At 53.6% G+C, this 14,967-nt stretch overlaps 1 protein-coding gene across 6 annotated transcripts in view; it reads left to right on the top strand.

Annotated features, from left to right (window-relative positions):
* BAIAP2 (BAR/IMD domain containing adaptor protein 2) overlaps positions 1 to 14,967 on the top strand; it is a 51,156-nt gene that overhangs the window by 9,408 nt on the left and 26,781 nt on the right. For all 6 annotated transcript variants that reach the window (XM_087750522.1, XM_087750519.1, XM_087750517.1 and 3 more), the window contains exons 2-4: positions 590 to 665; positions 2,726 to 2,812; positions 14,661 to 14,722. In XM_087750522.1, coding sequence (XP_087606648.1) covers positions 590 to 665; positions 2,726 to 2,812; positions 14,661 to 14,722 — 225 coding nt within the window. The remainder of the gene's footprint in view (positions 1 to 589; positions 666 to 2,725; positions 2,813 to 14,660; positions 14,723 to 14,967) is intronic.

Genomic DNA, 14,967 nt, shown 5'->3' on the forward strand with positions numbered 1-14,967 from the left:
AAAGCTGTGGGATGAATCCTCCCTCCCATGCTGCGTCCAGGCTCTGTTCTCGCCTGGTGTCAGGGCAGTGCCAACGGCACCTGCTGGAGCTGGCACCAGGGCAGAGCCCTCTGGAGCCGTTGTCCTTGGTGAGAGGCGAAGGTGCCTCCAGCCCGCTCTCGCAAAGGGCATGGCTTGAAGTGGCAGCACGAGTTGTTGCATTCAGCTGACGTCCTGGCTGTGTCCAACAGCTCTTATCGTAGTGTTTGGTTTAGCGTTGGGCTACTTCTGCGCTGCTCTGATCCTGTACTTTTGAGTTACTCAAAATGAGAAGAATATTTGCCCTTCCAGGCCAGCAGGGCGATTGCTTTTGTGCGTTATTTGCAATACATGGGTATACTTAAGGCTTCTTGGTGTAAAACCAGCATCCTCTTGCAGATGTTGGGAAGCTTGGGTTGAGCTGCTGAGAGGTGTGGGAGGACTTTTTTGTTCTGTTATTGCATTGATGTACATAGAGTTCAGTGTCGCTGCCTGCGGGAGCGCGGAGCTGCTCTGTCCAGCTCCCGATCATCTCTGCTAACCCCTGATGATGTTCTCCTCTTTCCTCTAGACGATCATGGAGCAGTTCAATCCCAGCCTCAGGAATTTCATTTCTATGGGGAAGACCTATGAAAAAGCCTTAGCAAGTAAGTGAAACTGCACTGCTGATGCATTTATTGCTGATATGCTGGGGGCTGCAAGGCTGGTGAGGGGTCGCTGGGTCTGGCTGGACAGCATGGCCTCAGAAGGGAGGAAAGCTGGAAAACCAGCTTGGGATGCTCTTTTTCCCTGGGAGAGGGAGGGGAGGAAACTGGGGAGATGGTTCTTGGACCTTGATGCAAAGCTCGCACCGTTAGGATGCGCAAGGCATGCGTGTACTATGCAGGGCCATGGATGTGGAAAGGGCTCAAGCGTTAAAATGTTGGGTGGCAACTGGATAACACATATGTCTCCAACCAGTTGATCTTTATGTGTAACTTTAAAATATTTAGAACTAAGATTTCAAGTTCTGTTTAAAGGTGTGTTACCGAAATGTTCAAAATTGCCCAGAAGAATGCATTGGAAGAGAAGGAAAAAAACCTAAAAATATTGGTGGCAGCTCTTGGGAATACAGGGTCCTATTGGGAGCCGTTAGGAAGGTGTAGATTTCAATGATCAAAAATAAAATACAGATTGATGAAAACCAAAAATGGACTATTTTGACTTAAAACGCCTTTGCATACTGCCTGGGCCCTACCTGGCTCGGCTTTAAGGAGGTTTGAGGCAGGCTCCGCTCGACCCCAGGGGCAGCTGCTTGCTTTCAGGGAGGGCTCTGCTCACTTCCGAGCTGCGCTGCCCATGTCTCCTGGATTTTATTTTTTAATTGGTTCAGTGAAAAAGCCTGTAAGCCAAGAGGCTGTCATAATCTTAAGCCAGTGGAAAAAAAAAAAATATTTTGGTGTCTCATGTTCTTGAACGCCGGTGTTTGAAATACGACCTTTGGGAAGGAGCTGTGCCTTCTTGCTTTGTGCCTGGAGCAAATTTTATTGCCCACAAGTCAAATGAGGTTCCTGGATGTTTCCGTGAAGGATTTTTTTTAAGATGCAGACCTCCTGCTGTTCTCAGGTACAGGCACTCCCCTGCATGCAGCTTTCTTGCCAGTTCTCAGCACTGTTTTTAATTAGGTTTTAATGGGTCAACTGGTCATAACATGGGAAGTGCCCGCCCATCCCGGTCCACTGCACAGGGACAGTGGACTCTGATCCCTAGGGACGGGGGACTTAATACACCCTTACAAGCAGCAGAATTTCCTGACTATTCCTAATGATGCTAACGAAGCAGGGATTCATGATTTGGGTGTGCTTCTGCCTGCTGTTTCCCTGCTGGGTCTCCAGCTGGGTGCAGGCAGCAGGGAAGGGAGGAGAGGCAGGGGCTGATGGGGGGAGAAGAGGTTGCCCTTGAGACTGTGTTTTTTATTTGTTCTTCCAAAATGTTATACTGAGAATGCAGCTTTTAATTACTTGGGTGGTGGAGTCCATTTATAACGTGCCGTTTTATGACAGCTTAAGTTGGGCATGCTGTAACTGCAGCGTTTTGTGGATAACCAGTATGATCGCTTATTTTCTATTTTTCTCACATCCCTGCTGTGAATACACTTTGAAGCCCAAGATCTTCCTGTAATTTTTAAAATTGCCTTTGGTCATCCTTTACATTGGATCTCTGAGCTGGTGGGGACATCTGAAGGAAGTGTCTTAATCAGTAAATCATGCTGGAAGAGGCTTCAGCACATAATTTGATGGTGTTGAGCTAAAGCCGTACAACATGTTCTCGTGATTAGAGGAAACCCCCTGCTTATCTGATTAAAGTGGAGTGTGTAGCTGGAATGTCAACAAACAAGACTGAACTATATAATGAAAGTCTGTGATATTCAATTATTCCACAGTGATTTTTCGGAGCAGCATTAGGCAGGCTGATGGTTACACTGGAATGAAAACCACCTAGGTCCTGCATGTACCTTTTTTTTTTTCCTCCTAAATAGCCCTGTAATCTTGCTGCTGGAGCTTTCTTCTTTCCTCACTCATTTTTCTTCTGTTTGTTGTCTAGTTCCTCCCCATGGGGTTAAGCCCTTTGAAGTAATGTCTATTTTAGTGTCTAGCATCTATTCAGTGCCATAGAAGTTATAATAGCTACTAAAGAGACTATAACCTGCATTTTTTGATGCTTTTAGGTATGACATATGCAGCAAAAGGATACTTTGATGCTCTGGTTAAGATGGGAGAGTTGGCTAGTGAAAGCCAAGGATCTAAAGAACTGGGTAAGTCACCAATTTACTGCTAAATGGAGTCGCAGGCCGGAGTAAGCTCCGAGCACAGGGATGAAACCAGATTTTTGCTGTTGATGCAGATAAGCTCAATGTGGAGCTGATCCTGCCTCATGTGAATGGTAGAAGTGTATTTACTGTTAATGTAGCTTTAAAAAAAGCCTGCTATTCTTAGTGTCAGGATTTTGGGGCACTGTCAGCTTGTGGTGTTCGCAAAGAGGAAGCGTTTGCAGAGAGCGGCTTTGCTGGCATTTTTGTCTTGCTTTGCAAAGGAGAGAGAAGCACCAGCTTCTGGTCTGGGAGCTGAGGCAGCACTGCCCACCCGAGTCCTCTGAAGGAGACGGGGATGATGGAGGGAGAGGGAGCGGCTCGGGGAATGGGCAGGCTGCCTGTACTGAAGCAGTGTTTCTCCTGGTAGAAGTCGCCCAGCACTTGGGCCGTGCTGTTTGTACCCTAAGCCCCGCTGAGTGTGGCAGAGCCGTTGCAAGATCTGCTGCACGCTGTCTGCAGCTTCCCATGCAACGCGGCTGGTGGCTCGTAATTGCTCAGTCGGTCAGAGTTGCGACAGACATCACGAGCTGTGGTGCTCGGTGCCTCCTTTCCCTTTCTTACACTTTCTCCTCTGGTAGGTCATTTGGGAGCTGCTTTTCCAGTCTTCCCATTGCTTGGACATGGCTCCTGTGGTCTGCCTCTGCCCCCTCCTTGCTGCCATTTTGCTGTGCAGACATGGTTTGAGGTGGCTCTTCTCCCAGCTCCCCCCAGGGATGCTGCAGCCTCCCGTTAAGGCTCTGGTGCGGCTGAGATGGCTTTTGGTCTCGTTGCCTTTGCAGTCCCAGGTGAAGTCCTCCTCCCGGTCCCTCCTGCAGGCCTGGCTCACCAGGTCGCTGTGCTAGGAGATGGCAAACTGTACTCGTTAATGCGATCTCTCCGAGGCGGTCAATTAACGGAGAAGAGGCTGAGCTGAAACGACTCTAAAGGCTGATGAAGCAATTGGTGAACAGCTCCTCAGAGGGGCCAGGCTTTGGTTTTGCCATGTTGTGCTTGGTGTCAGATACCGCTTACCCGCAGCCACGGGCTGCTCCAGCTCGGCCGTGCACAGCTCGCTGGCTGCGTCTGAATTTTGATGGGGAAGCAGTAAGTGTCTATGGAAACCGATTCTATCACTTGGATTAAAGCTGCCTATAGCAATCTGTTTCTGTTTAATAAATAAAACAGAAGAGCCTTGTGTGGGATGCATGCGGCGACTGAGATTGTAAGGGCTGTGCAGATCTTGCTGTCTAAGGGCTTCCTCTTCTGCCTCGGTGGGGGTGAAAGCCACAGCGGCTCTGTCCTCCTGGAAGTGAAAGCTGGGGAAAGCCTTATCAGAGATGCCCAGCTGGGTGAGGACAGGAGCTGGGGGACCGCAAACCCTGCCTCCCCTTCAGAGCAGCTCCAGGCTTTGCTCACACTTAAAACCTGGCTTTGGTGTCTTCTGGTGGTCCTGCTTCCTTGCTTAAGGATGGCAGCTTGACAGCAGGCATCCTTAATGCTCTCCCACAGTCTCCCGACGTGCATTCGGTGTGTGGCTTGAGTGTTTTGGGGTTGGTTTAAAATGTTTCCAAATTACTGCGCCTTCCACTCTTGGTGTGAGCGCATCCGAGCGAGGATCCTGGCAGCCCCTGCTCAGCCCAGAGCCGTGACGAGCGGCTGCTCCTCAGACCTTCTTGCTTTGTTGATCTTGCTGATATTTATTGTGGCAGCTGCTCTGTACAGAAGAAAGTTAAGATAAAATTTCTGGCTGCAGTTTACTGGAGCTGATAACAGCTGGGGACACAACCCCTTCCCAGCGGGATGTGTAAACAGGGGCTGAAAAATGTTTCAGATTGGGGCTGTGCTCGCCAAAGGTACAGCTTTTCCTGGGAACACCTTTACCTTATCGTCCTTGTGCCGTGATTGCTGATAGTGCCGGAAGCGAGCGCCGGGGTCTGGGTTATTTCATTCCTTACTAGAGGCAGCAGCAAATGGGGATGTTCATTAATGCCACTTGCATTAGTGTTGTGCCCCCGCCGCTCCCTCCCTGCGCGGGTGGTTTCCTCCATGAGCAGCAGGACAAGGAAAGCTGCTCCAAGACGTCAGGCAGGACTCCGGGATGCTCTGGTTGGGACTGCAGCTCGCATCCTTTTCCAGCCTCCACGGAAAAGAATCTCAGATTTTTGTTTCCCTCCTTAACCCTCTTTTTCTTTTTCCTGAATATGGATGCTTTTCTGATGCCATTTCTGGGACAGGAGGTGTCAAAAGAACATAAAAAAATACTGCAGATCCCATGTCTAAAATGTGGTTAAGGCAGCCACATTTTTTCCCTGGCTCTCCTGCCTGTGCTGCAGTGATGCTGCCCGTGCTGGGGTGGCTCCGGGGGCTCTGCACCCCTGGGTGACATAGCACGGCTGGGGACCAGGAGCTCTGGGCAGGTTCGCAGTGCCCCAGGGGAGGCTACCCTGTGCCGGGAGAGCTGCTGTGGCTCTTTCACTGATCAAAACCGGCCATGTTTTCCTGTCGTCATCTCTCCAATAGTACTTGTGAGCAACTCCAAGGAGTTGCTCTTTAGGTTGGGGACTGGAGAACTGCCCGTCCATGGCCGGTCCCCGGCTGTGTGCAGCCGTGCCAGCTCTCTGGCACAGCGAGCCAGGGTGCCTTGTTCTGCTTGGTGCTGGCTTTTTTAAAAACACGTTCCTCTGATGGTAGCGATGCTGCACGTTTGTCTTGCTGAAAACAGCCTGTCAGAGCGCTGCCTCCAAGCTTAGGTCTTTGCTCACCAGCTGCTTAGCACTTCTCATTTTTTTGTAAATTCTCCATCAGATTTTAGCAACTGTGTGTAGACAGGATAATCCTGGGCGGTAATGGAAAACCTAGCGATAATAAAGTACTTGAGCTGTAATCGGCTCTGTGGCTTGAGTTTTCGGGTGCAAGCGTCTGGTGGGGGTGTACCTCTGAACCCCACTGCTGAGATTTGGGGTGTTCAAAGTCTATTTTCTTGTTTTTTTTAACTGAAGTGATGCTCTGACCAGGGACAGGGTGTAGCTGTCAATTGTCCCTGCACAGCAGAAGTTTGCCCTGAGACAGTTTGCTCTCTGCAATTCCCTGTTGGTTTAGCAGTTTTATGCTTTCAACAACCTGGGAAAATTCTCCTGGGCCTTGTGAGGAGCTGTGGTTGCTCCGTACTCTGGAGCAGCTCCCAGTGCCATGTGGGAGTGGGGGAGAAGCCCTGTTACGGGACCTGTCCGGGAGCGGGCTGCTGGGCACGACCAGGAGGCAAACCCCGGCGGGTGGCTGAGATGGGTCAGTGGTGGCAGGGAGGATCAGCTTGTGGTGGCATTCCCGGGAGGGATGGCAGGAAAGCTTCTGCTCTCCAGGCTGCTGCCTGGTTTCTGGCCCTTGGAAGATTAGACCTGTGCCCACAGTTCCTCTTAGAGAGGCTCCTTATGCTGTTCTTAACATCTTCAGTGGTTGCTGCAGTGGCTTTTGAGAAGCTGGTGTGAAGAGCATGAACACTGCGTGTCTGATCAGTGAAGGCTTGCTCCAGGTTTGATCCAGGAATGGTTTGTAGACACTTCTGAGGAGCTCCAGTCTCATGCGTGCAAGTGCTTGGGTGACTTTGGCCCTTGTCTGGCTCCTGCTTAGGTCCCTTGGATGCTACTCAAAATGTTGTTTCTTTTGTCCCCCTTGAAAACGAGGCCATGGCAAAGTCCTGGGAAGGGGTTTTCTTCTCCGGGGAAGCATGCACCTGGTGAGTGGAGCTGGAGGCAGTTTCCACCAGGCTGGGAGTGCATTGGGATGCTGGGACTGAACAGCACCTGCAGGAAACTCCTTCAGGGCTGGAGGTGGATCGTGCTTAGCAGTTGGTTTTCTTGGAGGTCCTCTTGAATTAGTGAAGGCCGCTCTGACTGAAGCACGGTGCTAGGAAAGGGCAAGACGTGGTAATTAGTTGACCATTGTGGAGCTGAAGTGAGCTGAGCCTCTGGTAGATAATGGCTTTCTTCTGATACACAATTTGCACAATAAAATCCAGACCAGCGGCACCTTCGTGGTCCAGTCGTTTGCTGCGGAGCTGTTTGGTGTCATTGGAGGATGCTGGGCTTCAAGAGTTTTAAACCATTTCCGTACAGCTTTTAAAACACTGATGAGCGTCACAGAGGGACGCGGGGTAGAGCCATCTCCACCGGGTGTGCTGTGACATGACAAGGGGGTCTGCGGTCAGAGCTGGGCACAGAGCCTGGTCCTGTCCATGATGCTGCCGTAGAGCCAGGGTGCCACCAGCCTCCGCCCTGGTGGGATGGCCAACGTGGCAGCTCCTGGTGAGGAGCAGACCAGCCTGGTGGGATGCCCACGGCTGCCCAGGAGAGTTCAGACTCTTGTCTTCACTACAGCTCCTCAGTCTGGCCTGGCTCTTGGCAGCGGTGTGGTTTGGAGGCGTTGTGCTGCACTCAATCCTCTGGGGAGAGGGATTAATCTGTTAATTAGATTTGCAGTTGTTTTGGGTAGATGCTTCCTGCAGCAGCGGAGATACAGATATAGATCCTGTGAATGTCAAAGGTCGTCGCAGTGGTCAATGTGTGGATGGGGACTACTGGAGCTGGTGGTGGCCGTGGTGCCCGATGTCCGCTGGGGGCCTGCCAGAGCAGTGCCTAGAAAAACGAAGCTGAACTCCAGGAAATATTTGCCTGGGATGGGTGACTTGGTGTCCTGGCAGTGAGGTCCCTTTGCCTGTGGAGATGAGCTCCTGGGTTGGGAGAGCAGTGGTAATCTTGTTGCTTGATCCTTTTAAAATTGGACTTACTGATGCACTTAATGGCTTGTGGGTAACAACGTTGTGCTGGTGGAAGAATGGATGCTCTGGACCTGTGTTTCCACCCGTGATTCTGTTAAAAGGCCTAATTTGCCAGACAAATTGTTCCAGAAATTGAGGACTCAACCTGCAGGCTGTGTAGTTCACTTAGGGAAGGAACCTGTAGGAAGGGGGTTGCTAAGGGTGCCAAAACACAAGAAAGACCTCTTAAAAACTGCTGCCTGCCTCAGAAGGGGACTGTTCTGCTGTCTGCATTGCCTTTTCACTGCCTTCAAATCTTCTGATTAAAAGCAGACTGGTGTAGCAGTAGGCTTGTTCTCACCAACCTGTGTTTGGGTAAGTAATGGTGGAGGGTTGTTAAATGAGCATCTGTGAAGAGCATGTTGCCTGGCTGGAGTTTCTAACTTGTAGCAGCTGTGCGTAACGCTTGGGTTTCACCTTCAGTGGTGACATCTTCCAGGGATGCCTACCTGCTGTGTGCCCAGGCACCACGGCCAGGACGAGCTCCTGCAGGGATGCTCCATCCTTTTGGGAGAGACGGAGGGGCCATGTGCGTGTCCGTGGGCTGGTTTCTGCCGTCCATCAGCAATGCTGTGAGCTTGGCAGATTTTAGGAAGGAGCACAGCTTGTTGTGTGGCCAGCCCCGGGTCCTGGAGGCGTTTGCTTCCCCTCCCGGGACTGCTGGCGTGCAGGATGGATCGGTTCACGTGGGTCCGAGCCAGGTGGCTCCAGGCTGGTGAATGCGAGGTCAGTGCAGTCGTGTTCTCTGGTGCTAATTAATCCTGTGCTGCCAGCATAGCTGCTGCCAGAGCAGCTGGGTGTTAGGGACTTGCTGATCTGTATGTCGTGATACATCGTGATACAGACACATGATCTGTCCACATCCAGGGGGTGGCTGTTGGGAAGGGCAGGGCATCGCAGCTCACCCAGGTCTCCAATCTGTCTGTGATAAAAGTGTCAGTGGCAACTGCTCAGCCCGAGGGAGCCGGTTACTGGAAATGTGCCGTTGAACTTGCCTGAGTCAGAGTGCCTTGGGAAGCTTTCGCTTTTTTCTTTACCTTGTCTCTCAATAAATAAATAAAAAATGTCTTAAGCTTTGCCAAGCTGGGTTGAAGCAGAGGCTGCAAACAGAGCCGATCATTATAATGCTGATGAGTCGCTAATATATCATCAACAAATCGGTACCATCCTTTGGGGCTGTGATAAGCGAAACCCTTTTGAAGAGGAAACAGATGAATCAGCGCAGAGGAGCGGATTGTTTCCCCGCTCTCGTATCCTTCCCACTGCACACGCACAGATCTTCCCCCAAGTTGTCTTGCGATTGAATGTCAGAGCTGATCAAGTCAGAGCCTTCTCATCTGGATGAGGCATTGGGCTGTGAAGTGCTTCTCTCCGTGGCTCGAGGGCTTGTCTGTGGCGTGTGCTGTGCCTGTGAACTCGGATCAAGATACATTAATAAGAGGGAAGAGAAAAAAGGATCGCGGAAGCTTTCGGTAGTGTGCTTCTGCCTCAAATCTGGCTTGATCAGGTCTTCAGCATGTGGCATGACGTGCGAGCAGAGTTATTGCCAGTCCGCGTTTACAGGCCGGGGGGAGGTGGCCACGCAGCAGCCAAGCCGTGACCGCAGGAGCTGGGGGTGGCCACGCTTGCTGCTGGTGGTCAGTGCTGCAGCTGGTGGAAAATGGAAGGTGTGAAACTGGGTGGCACGCAGCGCTGGAAGGGGAACTGGTAACTGCTGGGCTGAGAGCCCTGCCAAGTCCGGGGGGCAGGATTTCACCCTGTAGCAATGCTTTGTTAACAACGTGCACAAGGCTGATGCTCTCCACCCAACTCCCCCACAAAAAAAAAACCCAACCGATGGAGCTCTCCTGTCCGGCAGGTACCTTTGCTCGGCAAAGCCCAGGAGGAGTGAAATGGGTGCCTGCATCGGGGCAGTGCCTGGTGCAGGGACCTCCTGGCCCCTTCTCCTCCAGGCATCCGGTGCTTTCGCATCTCCGCCTGCCCTGGGAATGTGCTGGTGTGGGTGACATCCCCTCCCTGGGTCTGGGTGCTTGCTTGGCATCAAAGGATTCAGCTAACAGCATTTAACCAGCCATTGAAAAGCAGATTATTTTTTTTTTCCCCTCTTAGGCTTCAGGAGCTCAAACAACTTGCCCTGTTACTGTCTGTTGCTTTTTTCTCATTAATGAGCTAATATTCCTTTTCTGCCAGCTTGGCAGAAGCCCTTGATGGCACCATTGCCTTTCCTGGTCTCCCTTAACAAAAATCAACAGGGAGAAGCCCAGCACGACGTCAAGTAGTGGAGGAGCTGAGTCCCTGGACTCCGTGTTTCATCCTTTCATGCTCTTTCTTTGGGATCTGAATCGCCAGAGCAAGTGATCTTGATGGAGAGCGATGCTGACAGTGCTGCATCCTCCGTGTTACAGGAGCAAGGAGCGATGCTGGCGAGGATGCAGTGCTGTTTGCTCGTCAAAGCATCCCTGCTGCCGGGCTGATGCATGTGGATGTCCTTGCAGGACAGGCTGGGCTGCTTCAGCCCTGCACAAGTATCAACATGTTCTGGCTCAGGGCAGTTTGGCTCTTTCGCCAATGCATTGTTTGGCATTTTTATTAAAAACGGCTCATATCTAGCTCGAGACGTGGGGAAAAAAAAAAGAATCCTGAGGCTCTGAAAACTCAAAAGCAAAACCCTGTGAGATGGGTTCCTACTGCTCTGCCTTCTGGAGGGGCAGCTGGCTCGAGCGTGGGGCTTGCAGTGCCGATAGCAATGGGAGGGATGTGGAACAACCTGTTTGCCTGTTCCTGGCTGGGTGTGGTAGGGAAGGGCCCACAATAGCCCCTATAGTTCTCCCAGAACGATACTGTGAGTCAGACGGACGTAAATAGCAACTCCTCCTCGCCTGTTTGCGCTTTGCAGCCTGCGGAAAGGTGTGTGATCCCAGCACGGGCAGGTGAAACCCTTGCTCTGCAGTCCTACCCTTCCCTGTCTTTATTTTTGCCTCTGGGCTTAGGTGAGACATTTAACCTTGGGTTTCTTGACCTCTAGGATGTGCATTTTGGCAGCAAGGCTAGTATGGTGCTCACGCTGTATATACAATTTACACCGTGACCCAAGCTCTTGCCCTCTTCTCTGCCCTGCTGCACGGCGGCAATGACCGTGTTTAACTTGCAAATACCACGGGTAGGTGACGCAAAACACCCGTGGCGTGGGTGGCCGTGCTGCTGCCGGGGCTGGGGCGTGTGCTGTGCTCCCAGCCCTGCCGCCGAGCTCTGCTAACGCCTTGCGGTATCAACCGTCAGCGCAATGCCACGGATCCTCTTCTGAGCCAGGGTTTGAAATATTTAGGCTTTCCAACTACCGTGGTATCTCTTAGTCACAGTTTAACTTCTTCCCTGCTGCCATGCTGAGTTAGTCTGAGCAGTTTCAGGGTGAAATCTTTGTTAATGTCTAACAAGGTTTGTAGCTTTTTTGCAGCGGTGAAGCAGCTCATGGTGTGGAGGTATCGGGGTGCCAGAGATGCTATATGTGAATTCACACAGCGCTGCGGCTGCTATTTAGGGGATTTAGTTCAAATGCTGCTGCTGCCCTGCGTGGGCTCCCAGCGATGGCAGAGGCTACGGGAAGCCTGGAGCTGATTCCTTCGGAGCTGGTTGGGCTGTCTCAGCCCGGGGAGAGGCTCCAGAGGAAGCTCTTGTGCCTCTGCGCAGCCCAGCGCCGGGCAGGCATCCAGCCGCCTTCCTGCGCTGTGCCGGTTGCAGCGTGGTGCTCACCTTGAGCCGCTCTTGGCTCTGGGCTGGCCGTGCCGCACCACCGGCAAAGGCGCAGCAAACCGGCTGTGGCAGGGGAACGGGCGCGGGGGGGACGGCGGCGTCCCCTCGCCTGGGCCAGGACGCGGAGCAGCTTGGAGCGGGGACGCTGTGCTGCGTGGGAAAGGCTCCATGTTGTGCGACTGAAACGCCCCGTGCTCTCGCTATGATAAGAGCCAAGGGGGGAGTGGTGGAGGAGAAAGTCTAAACAAAAAGATGCATATCTGTTGAGAGACACACCATGCACCTCCCCGGCTGCTGGGAACAGGCTAATTCCCTGGGTGAGGAATACCCAGTGCAGGGGTGTACACAGGGTGTACCCAGTGCTGGATTTGGGGATATATGTATTATTTCTGAGCACCCTGGTCTCCGCTCTCCGAGTGGGTTGGGAGCTCAGCAGTGGTGGCCAGAAAGCCCTCGGCCAGCCCTGCACTGGCTTTCTCAGCCAGTGTTTCCACTGCAGCCAAACGGGAAGCGAAAGGGAGAGGGGGTGGTGCGAGCTTTGGAAATAATAAGCGAGCCACCCTTGCATTGATATACTCTTGAAAAAGCAATCTCAGCCAAGCGACGGCGTTACGTCATTGCCTCCTTGCAGTGGGAATTTGTGCACTTCCCATGATTGAGCTGTCGCAGCCCAACCGGAGAGCAATTTCCTGGCAGTCTCGTGGTGGTGACCCCTTGCCCAGACCTCCCTGTTCATGCGTGAAGCTCTTCACCGCAGACATGTATAATTGCCGCAGCCGGCTGCCTGCTCGGTGTGAGTGCTGGGGGCTGCTTCGCTTTGCTTAGCACCTCGCGAAGCGGCTGTAAAAGTTACAGCTGGCTCGGTGGCTGCGGAAATCTCAGCACATGGTTTCCTCCCGGCAAAGGAGCGGATCCACCGCCGTGCCGTCTGGTCACCTCCTTGCTTTACAGGATGCTTTGTGCATCGCTGCTCTCTCAAGGAGCCGAGCTGGGGACACGGGGTGGGACGGTGGCCCCCGGTGCCATCAGCCCTGAGTGAGCGCCTGCTGGTGCTGCAGCCAGTTCTGTTACTGCATCGACCCACGGCGGAGGGGGCTGGTGCCCGCCAAGGACAAAATGGGATCAGATTTTAATGTTTGCAGAAGGTTTTGAGACACAGTGTATGGTGCAAAGTACAAATTGCTTCAGCCACAAGAGCAAAGAACTGTTGGGCCAGGTTGTTCCCAATCGGCTGGTGGTGTTGACACTCAGCTGGCGTACGGCCCGCGTGCCCGGGCACGTGGTGTGCCGGGGACGGGCTGACCGAGCAGTGGGCTGGGGCTGGCCCAGCGTATGCCATCTATTTTTGTGCTGAATGAGGGTCCCAGTGGTTCCTTTGCACTGGTGAGTTGCTGGTTTGGCTCATTCCAGTCTCACTGTTGCCGAGGTTTGACTCCATGTACAGAGGATGCAGTTGTCCTGGAGCCCAGGATGGACCTGTCCTCTGCAGAGGACTCGCAGTTTTCCTTCTCTCTCTAAACAGACCAAAACCACAGCGTTTGCTGCCAGGGCCAGGCTCTCGCTGGTGCAGGACAGGAGTGAGCAGCCCCGTGTGGAAGCAAACCTGGGCTCCATGTGTCTCGGCTGCTGGGGGGCCGTGCATGCCGGGGAAGGGGGACCCACCCCCGGGCAGGATTAGGGCTATGGATGCTCACCCCCCCAGATCCCCAGTAGGTTCCCAGGTTCATCCCTGCTGGGAGCCGCCACCTTCACCTTGAGCAGCCTTGGGAGCATTGCACCATCTCCTCCTGCACGTTGTCCTGGAGCCCCAGGGCTGGCGTCCCCTTCCCATTGCACTTCCCGTCCCTGGGGTTGCTGTTCTGTCATTTAAAACTCCCATGTGCATTTTTATGGGCTGTACATTTGGGGCTTTGAGTTATCCCAGGCACTGCTCTGCTTTTTCTGGGATGAGATGTGGGATGCTGCTTCCCTTTAGAGAGCCCCTGCGGGTGTCGGGGGGCTCCCCGCCACCGCTGGCTGCGGGACCTGCTGGGGCTGAGTCCTGAGACCGGAGTAGCTCAGAGACACGGATCCTGGCTTTCATTTACAAACAGCTCCATGTAGGCTGGAAGCCTCCTGGGAAGCTGTGATCTGCCATGCTGGAAGTAAGAACTTCCTAACTCAGCCCTTACAAATAGCTGACGGAGCTTGGCTCTCCCTGAAAGCTTGCTCTGGTCTGGAGATGGTGCTTTTAGTCGAACGGTAGCACTGGCTCCTCTCCTGAAAGACGCTCCTGCAGCTCCCACGTGTGTGTCTGGCTCCAGCCGCGCTGGGGCTTTTGCTGAGGCAGGACACTGCCCTTCCTCCCAGGAAAAGCACAGGGGATGTGTCATTTGATGAATTCGGCATTTGAAAAGAAAAATTAAAGGAAGAGACAAAGCAGAGCTGGGATCCCTTGGCCGTGGGCAGCCGTTTGCGGGACTGACCTGTGGTGTTTGCGGCAGCCGCCTGCCACGGCTCTGCCCTCGCTGCCCAGCTCGCCTGCCCGGGGCAGGGCTGCCCGTGCACGGCTCAGCTGCTGAGGTTGAACAGGTCCAGTGGTTTTGAGGCAAACACCAACGTAGAGCTTAGCTCTGTTTGCAGCTCTGTGTCCTGTGACCTGGACTGAGTCCCAGGGCTGTGTCTGTCCCCTGCCTCCCTGCTGGGGGGGAGGGATGTGGGTGCTCTGTGCTTGGCGTTGGGCTGTACACGCAGCTGGGAGAGCATCGGGCGAAGCTCCTGGCTGTAACAGTGCTGTTTAAATTCCCGTCTTGGTTATTAGTGCAGCACCTCTCGTCTCCACCGGCTCCCTTCAATATCTGGACTGTGAATCAGGTCGAGATGAGGGACCTTTCTTGGTCCTGTCATCTCTGGCTCCTTTGTCACATCCCTGCGGCCAGGCTAAGGGCTGGCACGGGCAGAGCTGTGCCGCAGCTGGGGTGGTCGACGGTGTGGTGGTCATGGGCAGGGCTGCCCCTGGGTGCTGGGGTCTCGCTCCTGCTTGTCCTGTTTCCCTTCATGCCACAGAAAACATGCGTGTTTGTCCAAGTGTCTCAGATGAACATCTGCTCACCTACAGCTGCCCAAAGATGGGCACCGGGGGCACTCCAGGAGCACCCATGGGTCTGGCTGCGGACCCCTCCCTGCTAGTGGGGTGCCGCCTGCGCCAGCCCTGGGGCGTCCACCCGAGCTCGGTGCCTCAAGCCCCCTCCCCGTGTCTTGTCTTTGCAGGAGACGTGCTGTTCCAGATGGCAGAAGTCCACAGGCAGATCCAGAACCAGCTAGAGGAGATGGTGAGTGCCCCAGCCCAGACACGCCGGACTCTGCCTGGCCGTGGGCTCTGCCCGTGTTGCAGCTGAGCAAAATGGTTTGCCGTGTTTTGACTGGGTGACACCAGCCCCTCTGAAGTGGATTTGCTAAGCTGCAAAGGGTCTGGTCTGCTTGGGCATCTGCTTCTGCCCTGCTGGGTCCCTCTGTGAGTGTCTGTCTGTCCCTCACTGCTGTCAGCCTCTGCTCTGTCTGTACAGCCCCTCTCCTC

Source organism: Nipponia nippon, unplaced genomic scaffold (assembly GCF_047370975.1).
Source record: "Nipponia nippon isolate SJK-2023a ecotype South Korea unplaced genomic scaffold, ASM4737097v1 scaffold_14, whole genome shotgun sequence".
Lineage (NCBI taxonomy): Eukaryota > Metazoa > Chordata > Aves > Pelecaniformes > Threskiornithidae > Nipponia > Nipponia nippon.